This window comes from Octopus bimaculoides, chromosome 16, assembly GCF_046866305.1.
Source record: "Octopus bimaculoides isolate indiv1 chromosome 16, ASM4686630v1, whole genome shotgun sequence".
NCBI classification, from domain to species: Eukaryota; Metazoa; Mollusca; class Cephalopoda; order Octopoda; family Octopodidae; genus Octopus; species Octopus bimaculoides.
Window position 1 is genome coordinate 2,552,546 of NC_142943.1, and position 22,243 is coordinate 2,574,788.

General features: G+C 33.6%; 1 protein-coding gene across 36 annotated transcripts in view; it reads left to right on the forward strand.

The window, feature by feature from the left end:
- LOC106878639 (thrombospondin type-1 domain-containing protein 7A) overlaps window positions 1-22,243 on the forward strand; it is a 1,055,067-nt gene that overhangs the window by 705,251 nt on the left and 327,573 nt on the right. For all 36 annotated transcript variants that reach the window (XR_008265800.2, XR_016244537.1, XR_008265799.2 and 33 more), the window contains one exon: window positions 12,549-12,738. Coding sequence is in view for 29 of the 36 variants with exons in the window: in XM_089364004.1 (XP_089220130.1) it covers window positions 12,618-12,738 (121 nt within the window). In the remaining 7 variants the exon portion in view is untranslated. The remainder of the gene's footprint in view (window positions 1-12,548; window positions 12,739-22,243) is intronic.

Sequence of the window (22,243 nt, forward strand, 5' to 3'; positions counted from 1 at the left end):
TATACATATATATATATTACTCCATGAGCTCATCCAATTATATTCAAAGTTGTCTCCCTTGACTTTTGCGACCAGAATTAGTCATTATTGCAAAGTTACTTAACTGTTTATTTTCCATGCAGAAGTTGCCCCGGGATAATTCATCGGAGTCAATCTTTGAAGCTAATCAGTCAGTTGAGCATCTCACTGGAAATGACGAGTCAGATGATTGTTGTCCTTATTGATAAACCTGCATAGCACTGCAAGTGTTACAAGATGGCACAAGGGACATGATTATACAATATTATGTTGTAAAGTTGTAAATTATATCAGAGACTCTCAGAATATATTTTCAGATGAGACGTTCTGTAAATTCTGCTTCCAAGTCAATAACTTTCAACTTTTCTACATATTTATAGCAGAGTAATAAGAAAAAAAGAAAGAGAAAAAGTAACTATGATCACTGTGAAACATATTTTTTGACCTGTATAATAATTTCTTGTTTTCTTTCTCCACTTCTCTCATTAAAAACATGCAATGTTCCAACAGGAGAATATAAATGTAAAAATAATAAGGTACTTTTACCAAAGTATCTGACACAGTCATTAAAACCCAGCTTCTCTATGCAAGCTGATCATTTGCCATCTTATTATAGACCTGCATATTAAGAATATTATAAACATTCGAAGAGTAGGAAATGAGCTCTTGTATAACTAAGTCTACAACCTAGTTTTAGTTTCCAATTATAGCTATTTCCACTCACTTGTATACCTAATATTCTCAGAACAGATATGACCATCACAGCTCCATTTCTCCAGAAATTGGAATGGTTAACCACAAGACTTAATAAATAAGTCTTCTCAAGAAAGGGAAAGCAATTGACTCTTATTTTACATAGCAATAGTGTGTAGAATAAATATTTATTTTTATTCCAAGAGTAGAATATTATTTCAGAAGAGAACACTCACCGTTTCTAAGCAATCTGTCTGTAACTGGAAAAGGTTTCAGAAGTTTTATTCTAAAAAAAATGTCTCATTTAATTGTTTCCTTTTCTTTTTCTTTTCTATTTCTTCTTTTTTTATGAGAAGTAAAATTAGGTTTAATTTTAGATGAATTAACGGTAAAAATCCAAACTAAATTCCAAGAAAACTAAATATTTGACCCAATTCACAAAATATCTAATTCTGTTAACCATTCAGAAATTATTTGGTATTAGTTGGTTATTTTGTTTTCTTAGGAAATTGTTGTTCATTGACTTGTTTCAGTTGTTTGAGTGCAGCCATGTTGGGGCACCAGCTTCAAGGGTCTTTTTTTTTTATTGAATGTATCAACCCTGGTACCTATTTTCTTTTTAAAGCTAGTACTTATTTTGTCAGTCTCTCTTGCTGAACTGTTAAGTCATTGGTATATAAACACACGAACACCTGTTGTCAAGTAGTGGGGGAGAGTAAACACATAACAAACTTCTTTCAGTTTCTGTCTACCAATTCCACTCACAAGGCTCTGGTCAACCCGAGGTTATAGTAGAAGACACTTACCCAAGGTGCCACACAGTGGGACTGAACCCAGAACTACATAGTTGGGAAGCAAGCTTTTTACCCCACAGCCACACTTCTGCCTGTGTTTGAATATATTTTATTTGTACAAGACTGAGTTAGTTCACCGATTAAGGCGTTTATGGTTACATAGTCATCCCTAGTGTAGGAACAAGGCTTGAAATAGGGAGGAGGGTAGCCATCAGTACCATCAACCCCAGTACTTGACTCGAACATTAATTGTTTTATCAACCCTGAAAGGATGAAAAGCAAAGTTGACCTCAGCAGGATTTGAACTTGGAATATAAAGAACCAGAACAAATATTGCAAGACATTTTGTCCAAAGCTCTAATGATCATTATATAATTAAAAAAAAAGAGTCAACTCAGTTACTGACAACAACAAAGAATTAATGAACACCAGAAGGGGATAAGAGATTAGAGTAATGGCTTCCAACCCTTTTATTTAAATGAGTTTTATCACTGACCCCTTTTAAGGCTGCATCCATGCTTCAATATGTGCTTTGACATGGGTCCCATAGCTGGGTACCCTGTCTAATGCTAACCACTATATAAAGAGCATACACAGCACCAACAGCAATGAGGTCACCATATAGGTTGCAAGACTAACATCATCTTCAACTGAGTGAGGTTATAAACAGAAGAAGACAGCTTTATGCTAGGAGAGAGAGAGATAGAGAGAGTGAGAGAGAGAGAGAATGAGGGTTTAGAATACAAAAAAATCGAGCCAAAACAGAAGAGATTCCTTATGACAACAGAAATCACTTTATAGAAGGGAGGGCAACACTTAAATAGGTCACTGTAACAGTCCTTCTTAATGTTGCTTAAAAATTATATCTGATCAAATGGAACTGAAAGTACAGAAGATTTTACCATTTATTGTTGTCGAGAATAGCATCTTCAGAGCTACACACATCTAGAATCAATAAGTCCGCTCCAGGAAATGGTTTTGATAATTCCAATTGCTAACACAGCTCTTTTAAGTTACTTCAACTGTATGTATTTTCAAATTATATACTGTCCTCACTTAAGCACATTGACGTTTATAGAAATACACATACTTATAAATGCAAGTACGCACTTTCACGAATACATCCAGCGGAATATTGATATCTTCAGATATGTTTATGTATCTCTAAGTGTATATAGGCATGTATGTATATGCATCTAAATACAGGTATATATCTATACCTGTGTGTGTTGTATGTGAATATAAATGTTTGTGTATACATCTTAACAATTTATACAAAGACCTACATATGCATGTGCACACATCTTTCTTGCTCTCCATGCAGATAATCGAATTTGTGTGTGCATTCACAAACAAACATGCACACACAGCAACGTGTATGTGTATGTGTATATATATATATATGTATATGCATGTGTACATATGTGTGTTTGTGTGTGTGAATATATATATACGTGTCACATCTGCATAGACATACACTCTGTGTGTTTTATCTACACACATATATATAAATACATACATACACACATATATATATATATATATATATATATATATATATATATATATATATATATATATACATACATACACACATATATACACACATATATATGTGCACACACACACACACATGTCAGACTATGTAAATGTATATAACCTATCATACAGACATATAAACACATATTACACACCTAAATTAATTAACACTTCCATTAATAATTTTTCACATACGTAAAATTAGAAAAAATAAAACAATAGCAACGACTACAAATAAATAAATAATAATAATGATGATAATAATGTCTTATGAAAGAAATAAGAATGAACAGAGAGAAAGACTGATGTAAATCATTTGTAATTGATGTCAGTCAGAAGAGCAAATGTAAATATTGATTAGAATTAGGTGAGGAGTGTCTCAAGTTTGGAGACATGCACTGAAGGGTGTGTCAGAGAGGAAAATTGGAGATTTTTAATTGCTTTAGCATTTATTTGTATACGTTGCTTGTCTGTAATTAACCTGTGATGTAGGTAGGTAGCTTCTAATGTGCAGCATGGAATTTGTCTTCATGTTATTCTGCCTACAGAGAGAGGGTGGGGTAGAGAGAGGGAAGAGATGTTATTTACTGTTGTTCACAGCAGCGATTTCATTGTTTGTCAACGGTTGAAAGGAAACTCTTATTATTGTTATTATTTGGAGGTGGAAACTTGTAAACAAAACGGAATTACTTAAATAAATGAGTAAATAGATTGTTCTTTTTTTTTTCTTTGTTATATATTTTTTAGCTGAAACATCAAATAAAATAACTGTTGATTTATTTTGTTTCATGTGTGAGAGAGAGAGAGAGAGAGAGAGAGAAACTTCTGATATTTGTTGATTTGTCACCTATCAGAAAAAAAAACGTTGATTTTTTTTTTTAGGCTAGACATAGAAACAATAATCACAAATTGAATTGTCCCCTAGTATATAGCTGGCATTTATCCTTCTTATGGTTCAAGGAGAAAGGGAAGTAAGGTAGAAGGGTTCCCCCATGATTGCTGGAGCGGAAGGGAAGGAGAGAACCTGGTTCTGGAGTTGCAGAATTCAGAAATAGAAGACAACAAATCCTCAAGACAGAAGTGATTACCCATTCCTCTCATATACACGGTGTATATCCATTCATCTCATATACAGGGTGTATATCCATTCATCTCATATACAGGGTGTCTATACATATCGGTTGTGCAGGTGCTTGGCCATAATGATACCAACTAGAAATATCAATGGATACTTTATTTTCTGGACCACTATTTCGCACATCACCGGTTCTTCTTTGGTCCTTTAATTTATGGTCCACCTCACCTTCCACTAGCACAGGATTACTACTTCGAGTCTGGAAGGGTGCTATTCAATGTTGAAACTGCATGGGATTTGAACCCAGTGAGTGTTACAATCATTGGTTTCAAATGCCGGCACAAGGCCAGCAAGAATGGGAGACAAAGAAGTCGGTTACATCGGCTCCAGGGCTAAATTGTTGCTTATTTTATCAACCCCAAGAGGGATGAAAGGCAGAGTTAACCTCAGCAGAATTTGAACTCAGAACATAAAGACAGACAAAATGCTGCCAATCATTTTGTCCAGCAAGCAAATGATTCTGCCTGTTTGCTACCCCAAGAATATGAAATGTTGCAATCCATTTAGCCTGGTGCTCCACCTCAGGGCTATCCAAGTAAAATACTCCTCAATGAATTATCAGAAATTCCAAGCCATCAATGTCAGTTTTGAGGTTGTATGGCTGGGAAGGTTGAACAGTTTGGAATTTATGTTGGTGGATTGTGTTGAATATTTACAATAATAGAATAAATCAAATAAAACTCCAGAGATGGTGGTGGTGCTTCAAATAGTTATGTTAATAACTATATTTTGAGGTAGTTGTAGTAGTAGTAGTTGTTGTTGTTGGTGGTGGTGGTAAGGGCAGTGTTGTGAAGTTGTTGTTGTAAAGATGACATAGCATTTCATTAGATGATCTAAATCAGTCTCATAAATCAATATTCAGGAAAGTTGAATATCAAGTCAGTTTTCTAGTTTCATACCACCACAGACACAACTCCCCCCCTCCACACACATTCATAATGACATTTCAATTCAAACAAGGAAGTCAGTTATAGAAAATATTAGCAAAGTAGACTTAGTGATGAGCTTCATAGATTTAACTCCTTTGATCAAGATTACGAATTAAATAAACTTTACTGAGATCATACACAGACAAAATTAGAAGAATTGCGTTTTAGAAATAAAACCTAAAAGAGGTCAGGGGATCAAATGCAATAAAACATTTTATAAATGGAAATGATTAAAATAATGTAAAACTGATGATAATTATCGCTTAACGATAAGTTTGATAATAATTATCATTTAAAAGTCTTTAGAAACAACTTTGAAGATAAAATAAAAAGAACTAAAGCTAAATAACAACAGAAAAAAACATGACATAAAATGTATTTAGACAGTTCAGTTCTTTAAAACCATCATCATCTTTTAATATCCATCTGCCATGCTGTCATGGGTTAGATGATTTGACAGAATCAAATGGGTCTGAGAGCTGCATTGTGCTCCTAGGTTTGCTTTGGTATGGTTCTTATGGTTGGCTGCCCTTCACAATGCCATGTACTTTACCCCATATACTGGGTGCTTTGTTCATGGCTCCAGCATTAGTGAGGTTGCCATGGAGCTCACAAGACTCTAAGATTCTTTTCAAATGAGTAGAGCTCCAGAGAGTAGAGATGAAGGTGACTTTATGCTTAAAAATGAGAGGCTGAAGTATGAAAGAAGGCACCAGAACAGAACAGGGTTTTTGCCATGGAGGAGATACTTAAGTTGAGTGGACTGGAATAAGCAGAGTGGAGTTGGGAAAGGGAATGGTTATGAACATGCAGTTCTTGAAATTAAAGAAAGGGATGTGATAAAAGATGTACACACTCACACACACACACATTATTGAGTTATTATTTATTTATATATATATATATATATGTGTGTGTGTGTGTGTGTGTGTATGTATGTATGTACATATTTTCTTAGAACTTTCTGTCTGTGATGTGATATTTAGCAGCAACCATCATTAATCATTTATTCCACCAGAAATCTGACACCAATGTAAGTTTCCCATTCTTTGAGATGATTTGCTGGAAATAAAGAACCTGAAATTTTATCTGCTATCTGTAATTAGTTGTCAAACATAATGGTGTAATATCTAGCCAGCTCCACTGTCATGATAATACAGAAGTTGAATTTGCTTTAGAGAGTAAATCTACTCATGAAAGGAGTACAATATGACTGAATGTACTCCACAGTTAATTGTTGTGAACAGTTACTAAATCTGAGTTACTAAAGAAAAATAAGATAAGCTACAATTAGATGGACATAAAAATCAGTATGAGCCATTTCGAGAACAGCTGTAGGTTTTTAAAATTTCAATAATAATAATAATAATAATAATAATAACTATAATAATAATTAATAATAATAAGATGAAGAAGACTGTCACTGTTAGATGTTTTAATTTAATAAAATCATCTGATGAGATTTATTTTCGGTCTATCAGGTTAGTTTGAAAAGGTTAATTTTTGCAACAGCAAACTTTAATCTTAACTACTTAAAGAAAATTACTGATGCTGTGAAGAAGAGAAGAAATATTCTCCAGTACACTTGATTAACTTATAGAACAATGTGATAGCTTTACACTATTCAAGAATTTAAAAAAAATTAGTTGAAGAATTTCATATTGTACACAATTATTGATAATATGTGTGAGAATATATTTCCATAAATCTTTGAAGTTTCGTTTGACAGATAGTAACCGATTAAGTGGGCTGGATACTGGTCTATTAGTTCATATCTACCATTCTACTAATATAACTAGTGCTGTATCTCCATCACTCTCTCTGTCCCTCCCTCTGACAATGTGCATCAAAGGCAATTAGCTGTTATGATACTATCTCTACCATCATCACCATCCTCTCCACCACTGTCATAACAACTACCACAAATGTCAGAAAATTCCCTGATTGTTTTGTAGCAAATTTTTCATTTCTTTATTCTACAAAATAATTTTTGAATTAATGACTTTTGTAATTATGAAGACATATACCTCATTCCAATTTCATATTAATTTAATGCAATATCATGCTTATGCTAAAAATTAATTATTCTTTCAATTTAGAAAATACTGACACATTCAGAGAAACGTGAAATATTCAATAATTATAGAAATGAATTAATGAGGGAGTATGTTTATTAATTTATTTGATAAGGGCAGACCCATATATTTGTAGTTGGGTGTGTATGTGTGTGTGTGTGGGGGGGGGGGTGATATTAATTTAATTTAATTCTCAGCATATTACTGATATTTCTCTAATTACCTGTAGAGAGATGAAAGTCAGTTAAATTCATTGGAATTTGAATTCACAACATAAAGGGAGGAAAGTAAACATCCAAGTCAAATCACTGCCACTAGGGGGCTCTTGAAATCTTCAACCAATATTTTCCATTCTTCCTTGTCATATGCTTTCAGGCCCTGACCAGTTTGTTTTGGAATTAAATATTACTATTATTTCCTTTCCAGTATTTCAATGGACCTAGTGGCACCCATCTCCTCTCCAGAATTACAGGTATCAATAATTTTGAGGAAGCTTATCTGCTTTTGATATGTTTTACTTTTGTAATCCTGCTGGTGCTAACAGGCAAGCCAACTAAGGGAACTACATTTAGCTAAAACTAAATATGATGTGAGGATAAGATGATGTAACTTAATGACTAATATTACTTCCATTATTCAACTAAGAGTGCGAGATAACATTGAATGTTTCGATATTATTCTAACCTCCTCAGTGAGATACAATCTTTAATGTACTCAACAAAGTTATGTTGAAAAAAATTACTCATTCACTGCATATGACTGGAAATCTGTCATTGTAGGAAATTCGATATGGAAATAAACTGCTGGAATTAGATGTAAGACTTGACTGTTTCTGCCATAATAAGGAATTTCTACACATTGGCACAAGGCTACATATGTTAATTGGGGTTGAGTACAGTTAATTAGTTGCATAACCACTCCTTATTTAATTGGTCCTGGAGAGATCAAAAGCAAAACTGCCTCCTAATTATGTTTGAAATCTGACAGATAAAAGTAGCTAATACTAGGTATTAAATCCAACACACATCTATTTCTATATCTCAACCTTCGTATTACAGAAACAAATTATTAATGAACTCAGTCTTAGGTAGATTGTAGTTCTTGAAGACATTCTCTGATGGTGCCAATTTACATCTGATATATTGGCTTCAAGAAAACAGCAGTGAGGTGTTCTTTTTTAAATGAATTAGCAAGAAAGAGTTGGAAAGAAAAAAGAAAGAAAATGTTGTTAGTTGTAGAGTTGAAAGAAAAGATATTAAAGTTTAATAGGAAGTATGTTGTGCGTTGAAAAAGAGTGTTAAGATGAAAGAGATTATCTAAAAGAAGGCGATACAATTTCTAAGTGGAAAAGTAGAAATATATGTAGAATATTAAGTATCTGACATCACCTTTATGAATAAATCACTATTGCAGATATTAACATAATTGTTAAATAATGATAAATGCTAAGGAGAATTAGAGCATGATTATACATAAATACATACAGAGACAAATCATTCATTCATACATACATACATACATATATGATGGCAGCCCCCTCGTTAACGAGTATGGCCATTGCACGAAGCTTAACATGTTGTTATCGTGCAGTGCCTGTGCAAGAAGATTTTTTTTTTAAGTGAGGAAAGGCTGTGCACTGAGTCAATCCCACTCACTAAGCAACAGTAGCCATAACCCGAAAAGAAGACCAATTCAACATCATCGGTAACCAAACACTAAGTTATACTTTATCAACGTCAATGTCCACAAAGCCACAGAAGCCATTCTTATTTCAAGCCACAAAAATGAGATATTTAAATCTATTTTTATTATTGATTGGGTACAGTTATAGATTTAAGTATCTCATCTTTGACAGCAATTCATATGGGGGGGGGGGGGGGGACCCGGTAGACTGGCAGGTAAAGGTGAGTGTAGATGAACCGGGTGAGGGGGATGTTCAAAACTGTCCTGTCCTGGGTTCAATCCTGGCCAGGATGAGAGAAGGAGGTGAGAGTCTTTTTATTTTTTTTTTCGTTTATACAAAAATATCTTTAAAAAAAGAAATATTTCTAGATAGAGATTGAAACCTCTACCTTCATACAAGGTTATTGGTTAAATTACTAACACCTTTACCTATTAGGCCAACAAATCAACACCTGAGAAACAACTTAAAAATGTGATATTTAAATCTATTTTTATTATTGATTTAATGCTGTGGTAGATTTAGTTATCTTATTTTCCACAGAAATTAACAGGGCACCCAATGTAAGTAAAGACACAGATAAATAAGCAGTTATAGGACATCCTGCATAATCTGGTAGTGGATTCAAGTCAGACCAGACTGTAAGATTTTTCATAAATTTTTTAAACAATGGTTTAAAAAACAAAAAAAAACTTTAATAAGTGGAGATTGAAACCTCTATCATCTTGCAATGCTATTGAACTAATTATAAATACCTTTATTCAGAAGGTCGTCTCTGCAGCAACAAGAACAAGCTTAAAAATGGGATATTTATTTAAATCTATATCCCATTTTTAAGCGTGTTCTTGTTGCTGCAGAGACGACCCTCTACATACATACATACACACACACACATCTATCTTTTACTTGTTTCAGTCATTCAACTGTGGCCATGCTGGGACACCACCTTCAAGCGTTTTTAGTCAAATGGATCAGCCCAATCCCTAAATAAACAATATTATCTTCTTTTTTGCCTTTTTTCTTTTCATCGGTTGTCAGATTTCAGTGAAAGCAGCAAGATATGGATGTAATGGTGAGCTAAGGAGAAGACGAGATCCTCCTCGTTTGGTGTAAATAGGCCTAAAATACTTGAGAGGATTAACAGAAGGAGATTTAAATAAAAGAGTCTGACGGGTCACAACCTGACGGCAGTTGATTCTTGTTGCAAAGATTGTTAACGGCCTCAGCTGCAAAATTAATCACTTGAGTTAATTCCTTTGGCTCAAGTTTTGATAATTAGACAAATTATGCACGGCTTAGACCATTGTAATTCCTTGTAATATTGTCTATCAACTATTTTTTGCTGATGCTGTTTAATATGATCAAAATATCTCTACTTTTACTTGCTTCACTCATAAGACTGCGACCATTCCTTGATGAATTTTAGTTGAATGAATTGACACAAGTACATTTTTTTTTTATTCAAACCTGGTACCTCTTCTGCCAAACTGCTAAGTTTTGGGGACATAAACAAACCAACAACAGCTGTCAAGCAGTGGTGGGAGGCAAACACACCAACCATTCTGCCTATATGTCGTCTGTATACACCTTTCAATGTATGCCATGAAATCTGCAAATCTAACAGAGGCCTCAAAAGACATTTTAAGATCCACAAAGATTAGAACTTAACTGCAGCTGTTGGTGGTCCAAATCAGACATGCAATCTGTGTGGGTGTCATTTCAATACAATGTCTGTGGTTTAAAAATCCACATCAGATGCCATGATGTATCTAAGATGTAAGTACAGAAAGTGACCAAAACGTTGGTCAGCTCAAATCTATGGCAGAAGACACTTGCCCAAGGTTCCATACAGAAGAACTGAATCCAAAATGATGAGACAGGGAAGCAAACCTCTTACCACACAACCACACCTGTATACATTTATATAAATACATACACACTAGTATATATACACACACATACACACAGATATAATCCCAAACGTTTTTGATGTACATGCTTTCTATGCTGATAGAATTTAGCTTCCCTTCCTCTTTCCACTGTGTTAATGGTATAAATAGTAAATATATTTCCTTCTTGTAATGAGTAGTGTTTCAAATCACCAAAAGCTATACTTACTGAGAGCAAATGTCTCAAAGTTATATATACATACATATATATGTGCATGTAGGCCTAAATTCATAATCCTTTCTAATGTAGCATTAATATTAAATATTGATTTTAATCAAGCAGTTAATCATCCTTATCTAATCATTGGAATCTGTGACGAATTATGTGAATCATATGGTGAAAGGAATTAGCTATCATTTGTATGAATTATAGGAAACTTTGTTGGAATGGTTTAATTAAAATGACATCAGAATTGGCTAAGTTACTGCTTAACTGCCAATATGTCAACATTGTTCTAGACAACTATTTTTCTTCAAGAAAAATAGCAGAATCTGTCATATATATATAAATAAATAAATATATATATATATAAAATATAAGGATAAAATCTATATAAGAATTTATCAAGTTGCCAGCGTGAAAAACCAGTTTAAGAGAAAATTAAAACTAAGTATATAATTTTTCCTTTAAATATAAATACATTAATTATATTAAGGGCTAATTACTACAAGTAAATGCCTCACGCTGTAATGGGACTCTAAAGTCAAATGATTAGAGAGCATATTATACATGCTGACCATGAAATCTTTAAGGGTATGCAACTAAATCTGTTTTTAAAAGGTAACTCCCATGTCTCATTCCCTTGCTTTCAGTGCCGTGTATATTTATTGAAGTAGCTTGACTTTAGAGTCCCATTACAGCATGAAGCATTAAATTATAGGAATAGTCCTTAGTATAATTAATGTGTATGTGTGTGTATATATATTATATATATATATATATATATATATATATATATATATATATATATATATACATACATATACACTCACACACACACACACAGACATATGTGGTTAAATAGCCCAACAAGCTAGATTTCTGTTAGAGACCAATGAAACTCTTAGTTGCATAGGACCAAATCAAAGACAAGCAGACTAACAGATAGATAGTTATGCATTTACATTTATGTGTATACATATATAAGTATTTATATTTTGTGTAGTCCAGCTTCAGTCTTGGCAAGAAGAACAATATCATCTGCATACCTTAGACCAAGCCATGTATTTTGATGTCATTTTCTTCTTTCAGTATTGCTTTTTGCATTATCCACTAAGTGTAGATGTTGAACAAATATGGAGAAGGAATACAGCCCTGACAAATTCTTTTCCATTTTAAAGTTAACTGTATTATCATATATATATATATATATATATATATATATATAATTGTTATTATTATTTAAAATAGATTGATCTGACTCCATGCAACTTAACATAAAGAAATGATAATGAGAGAAAATTTTGTAAATACAATGACAAATTTGCACCATATATTGACCACAAAAAAATTAATCTAATATTAGGACATGGTGAGACCTTATAATTATATTTGAAAAAATTTCTCATGTCACCGTTTCTTGACTTACACAGAATACACATGCGTGCACACACATACACACACGCGTGCACACACATACACACACATTTGTATTTTGTATTTCTGTATATATTCTGTTGCAATTGTTTAAACAATGTTAATAATTTTCTTTATTTTGTGTTTCTCTTTTCGCAGAATCCCTATGTTTGATCCACTGTAGATATGCAATAGACAAGAGATTTGCTGAGTTTTGCCTGCCACTTGATGAGCATGGAAGATGGAAAGTACCGAAGGAGAAGAAAAGTAGACACAACCAGAAGATTGCTTCTAATTTTAATGTGTTGTTATTCTACCATGGGTCAACAAGTGTACCGATGGAAAACAGGTGAGATACATGACAGTTTAACCATTTTTACCAACACACACTCATTGACAAATAGTTGGACATTTTGTAAGACATTATTGTATGATTATTCTAAATAGAGCTGTTTTTCCTTCCTCATTTAAAAAAGAAATTAAATATTGAGCTTTGCAAGTTAAAACTGGGATTACCAATGATTTAAAGCTAATAGAATATGATCATAATATTAGTTAGGCCTGGCTTTATTCATTAGGGTATGGTTGTATGGTATGTAAGCTAGAGGGGTGTGATTAGAAAGAGATGGTTGTATATTTGGTAAAATATGGTTGTGTTATTAAAGAAGTAGTTTATGATGAATCATACAGGATTGTATAACTAAGACAAGGCCGCAGCTTGACACGACTGAATAATTAAAAGAGGATTCTGTGATTAGTAAGATCTGTTTATTTGGATATTAAGATACGGTTTATGATAAGTCAAATATGGTTACATGACAATTAAGACATGGTTGCATGTTGAATGATAAGATGTTGAATGATATTTAAGACATAGTGACTGATTAGTTAAGCATTGTATACGATAAGACAAGATTAATATATGGTTATATGATAATTGATAATAATAATATGATTAGTTAAGATATCACATTGTAGATTACATTCTTCATTTAACATTAATTTTAAACTTAAGGCAGTGAGTTGGCAGAATTGTTAGCACGCTGGGCAAAATGTTCAGCACCGTTTTGCCCTTCTTTATTTTCTGAGTTCAAATTCTACCGAGGTTGGCTTTGGCTCCTTTTGGAGTCAGTAAAACAAGTACCAGTTGAATACTGGAGTCAATGTAATCAACTTATCCCCTCCTCTGAAATTGCTGGGCTTGTGCCAAAATCTGAAACCGATATCAGTTTTCAACTTTATTTATGATAACTGCTGTTTTTTTCTTTTTAGCCCTATATAATAATTACCTGTATAGAATCAAATATTTGCTATTGACAAAATCCATCACAGATGTTTGTTTTCATAATGTCAGCTATTATTCCATACTTTTGTGAAAAACATTTTAACCCCATCACGATAATTTAAAGAATAAAACATTTCCATCACTAAAGCAGAACTAAGTGATATCAGTTCAATTCAACAATTACATAGAATCATATTCTCTCAATTGTTATTGCTAGAGTAAATCCCTCAACATATTTCAACAGATCTGAAGAACTATAAAAGAGAATCCCACCAACTACTCTTTCCATTTTTGCTTCTTTGTGCCTCCTTTATATTTGCATGATATCTCTTACTTTATGGTAAAACTATCTTGGAAAAGAAAATAATGTTTAAATTAATGATATAATTTTTGAGATAAACTTTTTTATCAGAGATATAAAATAACTTAAATAAAATATAATATATAAGTTTATTTTCAATGTATACAAATAAGTTTTATATGGTGTGTATATTCAGACACATGTGGATATATGTGTGTTGAGAGAGAAAGAGAGAGGGGGGAGAAACAGCAGGAGAGGGAGAGACATACATTAAGCAATGCACAAATACAAATATAAATATAAATGCATATATAAAAATATATATATATATATATATATACATATATATATAATTCAAGAGAGAATTTCCAACATGTATTAAAGTGACATTTCTCTTCTTTATTCCTATAATATTTTCAGATATTTTTAGTTGATATTTTTTCAGCAAGTGGTTTAGTATTTTGAGTGCTGGACTCACGATCGCAAGATTGTGGTTTCAATTCCTGGACTGGATGATGCATTGAGTTCTTGGGCAAGACACTTCATTTCGCATTGCTCCAGTCTGCTCAGCAGACAAAAATGATTATTCCTGCTATAATCCAGTCTCCCATCCAGGAAGGTGGGGATAGCTACACTACAGAATCCAACTTTATGAGCTTGTGCGACTCAGAAAGAGCTTTGTTTAACTTTAAACAAAATGAGAGAGAACATACTAAATGAAAAACATTAATCTAAGCATGAAAAAATTTTTCTTGTTTACTTTTTTTTTCACATTTTATAACCTGTGATGTATGTTCACATTCTATGAAACAAGGTGGAGGTGCAATGCCAGTGGTTAGGGCAGCAGATTCGCGGTCATAGGATCGTGGTTTCGATTCCCAGACCGGGCGTTGTGAGTGTTTATTGAGCGAAAACACCTAAAGCTCCACGAGGCTCCGGCAGGGGATGGTGGCGAACCCTGCTGTACTCTTTCACCACAACTTTCTCTCACTCTTTCTTCCTGTTTCTGTTGTGCCTGTAATTCAAAGGGTCAACCTTGTCACACTGTGTCACGCTGAATATCCCTGAGAACTATGTTAAGGGTACACGTGTCTGTGGAATGCTCAGCCACTTGCACGTTAATTTCATGAGCAGGCTGTTCCATTGATCGGATCAACTGGAACCCTCGACGTCATAAGCAACGGAATGCCAACAACATGTAACAAGTCAAAGAGGTATGTTTAACCTGTGAGAAAATAGTAATCAAGTCCCCAACAAATGACATCTTATTGTCTTAAAGGAGAACTACTTAAAGGAGAATCGTGGTCCAACAGAGGTTAGTGTAATTATAGATATTCTATGGCCAAAAAATAAATGGGAAGGTCATAGTTGGAGCGTCTTTGATTATCTGCCTGCTAGATCAAGACTGATTTGAACTAAGACAATTACAATATTAGAACTGTTTAATGGGGAAACCTGATTTAATGAGTATCCTATTCACTTTCAGCTCATGTTAAACTAATGTCAGGGTAAATTAACTTCTAATAGTCTAGCGACCTATCCTTGTGAAATTTAGTTCCTATTCACTTGATACAACATACTTTGAACAAAAGGTTATGTTGAGAACTTCACAAGTACTCTGTACTCTTAATTAATACACATAAGCAGAATCTACCTGATGGAGTGTGTGGGTGGCGAGTGAGGGATGCAGAGCAATGCTACTCTTTGAGGAATTGCTGATAGACTTCTACTCAGATTCCATCTGCCGAATTCTACTCACCAGGGTTGGGTTGACCTGAGACAATGGTAGAAGACTAAGAGAAATGTTTGTTGTGTGGTGGCATCAAACCGAGAAATACATAATTATGGAACAAACTACTTAACCATCTAACCATACCTACTTCTCTTTCTCTTGCTCTCTCTCTCCCTGACACACACACCAGTAAATGCAAACAAACAATACACAAATTCTTAAAAATAAAAAGATGAAATTTGGAAACAAAGATCAAACTCATTATTCTTAAAATGCAAACAAAAAACCATTTAAAGAAAGGTGGGGGAGGGCATAAGCAACAGCTGCCTCCTCCTCCTCCACCTTTTTGTCTTCTATTTTTTTTGGTATCTTCAGTGCATCTCCATCCCGCTGCTCTAATTTGTAAGCACGAACGACAACCATTCCTATTGAGTTCTATAGAATATAATTGGTTATTGCAGACACTGCTATTGACATTTCTGCAATTCATGTCCAATTCCAATAGAGAAGCGATTGTTATGAGAGAAAATTCTGATTCTAATCATGAACAAATCTTGGAGTAGATTGCTTAAAGAATAAATATAAAATAAACATGAAAAAAAAAAAAATTGAAAAAAATATAGATTTCTGGAAATTTCCTTTTTTCTTCTGCTGTGTTTTTCTTTGTTAGTATTTTCCCTCTTGATTCAACAGAAGGAGGAGGCCTTTTAAGCCTAAAATATGAAAAGACAATGAAAATATTCATAGATTTAAAAGTTCATTCTAAATTAGTGTAAGATGGCGATTAATGACATAACTAGAATAAACACCTTTTATTCTTCAAGTGTTTTGTCAAGTTTTTTGGCAACCTAATTTTTTTTTATTATTAGTCTTACAATAAAAATGAAGAACATAGATATTTTTCATGGCATTGTTTCCCTACAATGATAATTTTGAAGATATATTCTTATGTATTACACACACACACACACACACACACATATATAAGTATATGTATGTATGTATGTATTTATTCATGCATGCACAGGTGTGCGTGTATGTGTAGTTAGGAAGTCTGCTTTAAGATCACATGACTTCTGGTTCAGCCCCATTGTGTGACACCATACACAAGTGCCTACAATTGTTCCACGATAGTTCCAAGCTGAAGAACAAAACCCAGTGAGTGAGTCTGGTAGACAGAAGCCGGTGGAAATGAAATGCATACGATATATATCTATATCTATATATATATGCATATATATACGTACACACATGTGTATATATGCATATACTTGTTCATACGTATATATATAGAGAAAATACCACTACAGCCCAGCTACACCCACTCACTTATTTCTAGTACCTTATATAATCCAAATGCTGTTTAACCTTAATCTCTTTAAATTCCTTGTAACCTTTGCCATTCCCTTCAACCCAGCCACCCACCACCCTTTCCCTTCCAAATACTCATCTGTTCCTTATTTCAACTCTATATAGTAACTTCATCTTATTTTCTCGATATCAGTTCATTTCTATTCCCACAAATACAGCCTTCATCTTATCTCTCTGTGCATTTCAATCTTACTGTTGCCTTTTTCTACCAGTATTTGTCTGCTTTAACCATTTTCTTCTATTTTCTAATATTTGTATTTTCATAGTCATAATGATTATTATGACTATTTATTTCACTGCCCTGCACTTTTGTCCGACCCACTAACCATGTATACAGTGTATATAGACCACCAACCCACACAGTTATTAGCCTGTGCTGGGCCATGTTGAAAGAAGAGCTTTTCTGTTACATAAGATTCTTTCTTATCATGGATTACTGTGCTCAATGGTTTAAAATCTATATTCTCTATATGTGTGTGTGTGTGTGTGTATAGAGAAAAAGAGGGTGAGAGTGAGAAAAGGAAAGACAGACAAGTAGAGAAGCTTGCTTCTCAACCATGTAGCCTTGAGCCTTCCTCTATAGGCCAGGCTATAGTACTTTCAGGCTCGGATTTGATGGAAGGAAACTGAAAGATGCCCATTTTATGTGTGGGTGTGCCTGTGCATACACTTGTTTTGATATCACGTGATGACTGTAAATGAGTATCACCATCGTACAAATGATATTCACTCCTTGTCTTCCAAGGTGAAATATTTACTTGTTTTAGAACAGGTGAGAGTTGGTGACAGGAAGGGGATCTGGCTGTAGAAAATCTGTTCCCAGATTCCGCCTGAACCATGCAAATATGGAAAAGTTGACGTTAAACTCTGATGATGATAAAACAGACGGACAGTTTGCACTTTGAAAGCCAGATGTTTGGCAATAAAACAAAATTACAGTATTTTTTATTTTACTGAGAATTGTGAATGTGTTTAACGTTCTTAAATCTAAATTTATGCCTACAGTAATAGCATCCAAGAAACATCATTGGGACCATAACACATTAGTATCTGAATATAAATAAGCATAAATTAGATGTGCATAATACAAAAAATGTAAAATGTTATTTTTAAACCGCGTACTTCAGGCATGCGAGATGATGAATTTTGATAGAAACCTATGTAAAAGTAGATGATATCCTAAGTTGATTTAAGTCTGTTGATATTAGGATAGATTAGTTACTGATTGGGAAGGCATAACTAATGATACTGTTGATGCTAGTGATGATTGTGTCATGTTCTCCCAACATTCTAGTTAAGTTCTATTCAGTTATGTCACTGAAACAAATTTGAATTCCACTGTGATTCATCTTATAAATTACCCTTAAGTCCTTAAGGGTAAATTATACCTGACATTTGAACTCTAATAAATCATGTTAGCTTATTGCTCTCCAGTAATGCAAATACACAGATCCATAAATACCTGTACATCATTCACATATGTCACACATTCTGCTGTCTGTCAGTGTTTGGTGTTAATTTTCTGCTTGACATCCGTCACAGTTGGTGGCTTATGTTGCTGTTAACGTGGACAGCTTCACAATTTAATGCTTTCACTAAATCAGTGACTACAACAGCTTTGCGACTTCATTTCAGACATAAGCAAAGCATTTATCTTTGAACCAAAGGGAATCCGGTTCAATTCCTGAGATATACATCTATTTTGTTTTTCACTTCTTTTATCTTTTACTTGTTTCAGTCATGAGACTGCAGCCATGCTGGAGCACCACCCTTAAAGAATTTTTAGTCAAAGGAATTGACCCCGATACTTTTCTTTAAAACCTAGTATTTATTCTATCAATCTCTTTTGCTGAACTGCTTTGTTATGAGGTGTAAAAAAACTAACACAGGTTGTCAAGCAGTGGTGGGAGACAAACACAGAAAGAAGATACACACACATATGCAGAATCAGTTTCTATCTACTCACAAGGCTTTGGTCAGCCTATAATAGAAGTCACTTGCCCATGGTAACATGAAGTGTGATTGAACCCAAGACCATGTGGCTGGAAAGCAAACTTCTTATCATATGTTTGCATTATCTCATAGAGATATTTTAGAGCAAGGGGTTCATCAAATTGACTCTAGTCCTTGACTGGTACTTTATTTTATTGATCCCAAGGGAGTGAGAGACATGTCGTCTTTGGCAGTATTTGAACTCACAAGGATGTTGCACCACATTTTGTCCAATACTCTAATACTTCAGTTAATCTGCCAGCCTAAATCCTCAGTGATAAAAATATTTCCAGAGGCACAGGACAACAGATTCAGTGGCAAGGTATGGTTTTAATGAACGCTAAGGCCTTACATATACAGCACACATTTCAGGGAGAGATATAGTTCATCAATTTGACCCACACAGATTTCATCAACCTCAGCACAATTTGAATTCAAAATGAAACATTTTAACTCAAAATAAACATTTTTGATATTGACATATTTTTGGTGAAGGAGTGTTGTTGGGTGTAGGTGATTAAATCAACCTCAGAATATGACTGGTATATAATATTATTAACCCAGGAAGGATGAACAAAAAAGGTGGCCACTTCTCCCATCAGCCTTAAATTTAATATAAATGAGAATGTAATTAAATATTATAAGGGGTCCCTCTACAAATTCTGTCCTCCACTGGAGTCATTAGTGGATTAATTAGACAAACATTTCTAGTTTACTCCAACACTACCTCATACTGTTATCACACGTTAATGTTGTTACATGTTCTACTGTTATCACACATGTTAACGTGATAACGTGTTCTATGAGAAAATCCATTGATGGATATTATCACTTACATGGAAGTATTTGATATATTTCTTTACGTTACAATTATATAACTTTCCAACACACAACAAACTCAAATTCCAAAACAGATATGAAAATATTTTATTGCACAATATCGATTCAGCTAGCCATGGAGACTTTTCAAAGACTTCACCAGTCAGTCACATATATATCAGTCAGCTTCCTTTCTTAATGTCAGACAATAGTTACACTCTAGATATTGTTTCAATATTGAATGTTGATATAGGAATAGATTTTATTTTATTAATTTCTACAATGCATGAAACATCACAGTTAAGGTGACTGTAGTCTATGATAGTTTCACTTTTCATCATGATTGCTAATATTATTTTGATTACAATTCACAGGGAATTAAGAAAAAAAAAAAATCAAAAAGAAGTTTTGTAACATCAGATGAGTTGATAAAACTGGAGGAAACTGGGGAAAACTGCAATAATTCAGAACTGATTTGAGAGAGAATAAAAAAAAAAAGACACAATGAAAAGACAAGTGTCTTTTCAGCTATTGCTTTATACACGGGGTTTAATGGTTAAGGAGCTGGGTCCGTAATTGTCAGGTTATGAGTACAACCCTCAAGCCAGGTGGTGCAAGTGTTTTTATTTCATATCGCTCAGACTACTCTGCCAGAAATAAGAACCAATGGAAGGAGTTAACCCTGTGATGCATTAAAATCCTATTCAGTGGAAATTCTTGTACTCCCAGTTTTGATTATCACAGAGATCCAGATAATTTGTAGCTTTACAAGTCTTGAAACTGAGGTTCATGCACCAGTGGCTTCTCCACCAAATTGTGACCTTGTGCCAAAACAAACATCTTTTCTTCTCGTTATTACCATCATCCTTGAAATTTCTAGTAGTTTCTTATAGATTAAACTGTTCTTTGCATAAATTACAACAGTTTCCATGTTTAATATAATTAATATGTAAATACAATGGGAAAGTTAGACATATTTTTTTTCCTTTTACATTTAAATTCTTTTAGATACCTTTTTTGATTTCTTTGATTCTGACATCAATCTTTTAAGTACCATCTTTGAATAATACATTGCACTCTAAAACCTTTCAGAGGCCCTTGACCTTATTCCACTGACTGTGTACAGAGTGTTGTGTTACATTTTTGGGGTTGGTCTGTCTTGTTCACAACTGTATAATTAAAACAATCACATCAAACTACAACAGTGGCAATGTTTTCGAAATGCCTGTTGCTGAGTTTTATTTTGATTTTATTAAAAAGCTTGCGGTTAAGAAAAAAAAGGTTTATTTTATTTATTTTTTATTTTTGCATCATTGCTATCAGGTTTTTAGTTATATTCTTTATTACATTCATGCTAAAGGGCAGATTAAGCCAGATGGATTTTCTTTTTCTGGTTTTATTATTTTCTGGATTTCATTCATGAAACCACTTCAGTTTCTCTTTTAAATCCACTTTTGCTCAACACCTCGTTATAATTTGTGCAAATCAACTTTTTTTATTTTTTCGAGAGAATATAATCAATACTATCTTGGAAAAGTTGCTGACAATGTTTTTTTTTTGTTTTTTTTTTATGATTGAAAGGGAGATGGTGAGAATTCTCTTCATATATAGGTATTCATTTAATTTTTCATTAGAACAGAAGTTACCTGAAATTAGAGGTATGGTGGAGGACTAAAACACTTATTATATATTATTGGGCTTTGAATTTCTCTCATAATTGTACTTAGTTGTAATTAAATTCCATAGAAGCTGGTTCAGAACTTTGTATCATTGTTTCGATGTCTTCTTTTTCCAAACTTGCATGGATTAGACAGAATTCCCTGTAGAACATTTTCTGCAGCTAGATGCTTTCCTGTCACAAACTCACACCCATTTCGCAGGAGGGTAATATTTCCACATAGCTGGACAAGTTTTTATGGAAGACTGGAAGTGAGGGCTTCCAATCAAGACAAGGAGCTATGCACACACAACAAGCTTCTATCAGTTTCCATCAACCAAATCCCTGACAAAGTTTTGTTCATCCAGCAGTAGGAGATACATGCTAAGGTGCCACACTTCGTGCACATATATACACATATAAATAAATATATGTATATTGTATGCTATCATTTAATTCTCTACAAAAAAAAAAACAGTACTTACTTATAATGTGAAAATCAAATGAAGAGCGTAAAATACTGCAGAAGTGTAGATTAGTTATGATGGTGTTTTTCATTTTAGCCACCAAAATGTTTTCATCAGCTTTTTTCCTAATATTGCCCAGGTTGTAGCAGTTTATACACAATTTTATATGTATGCAGCTGAAGGTATTTTTGTGTAACAAAATTGTACAAATGCCACCAACCTTAGCTTCA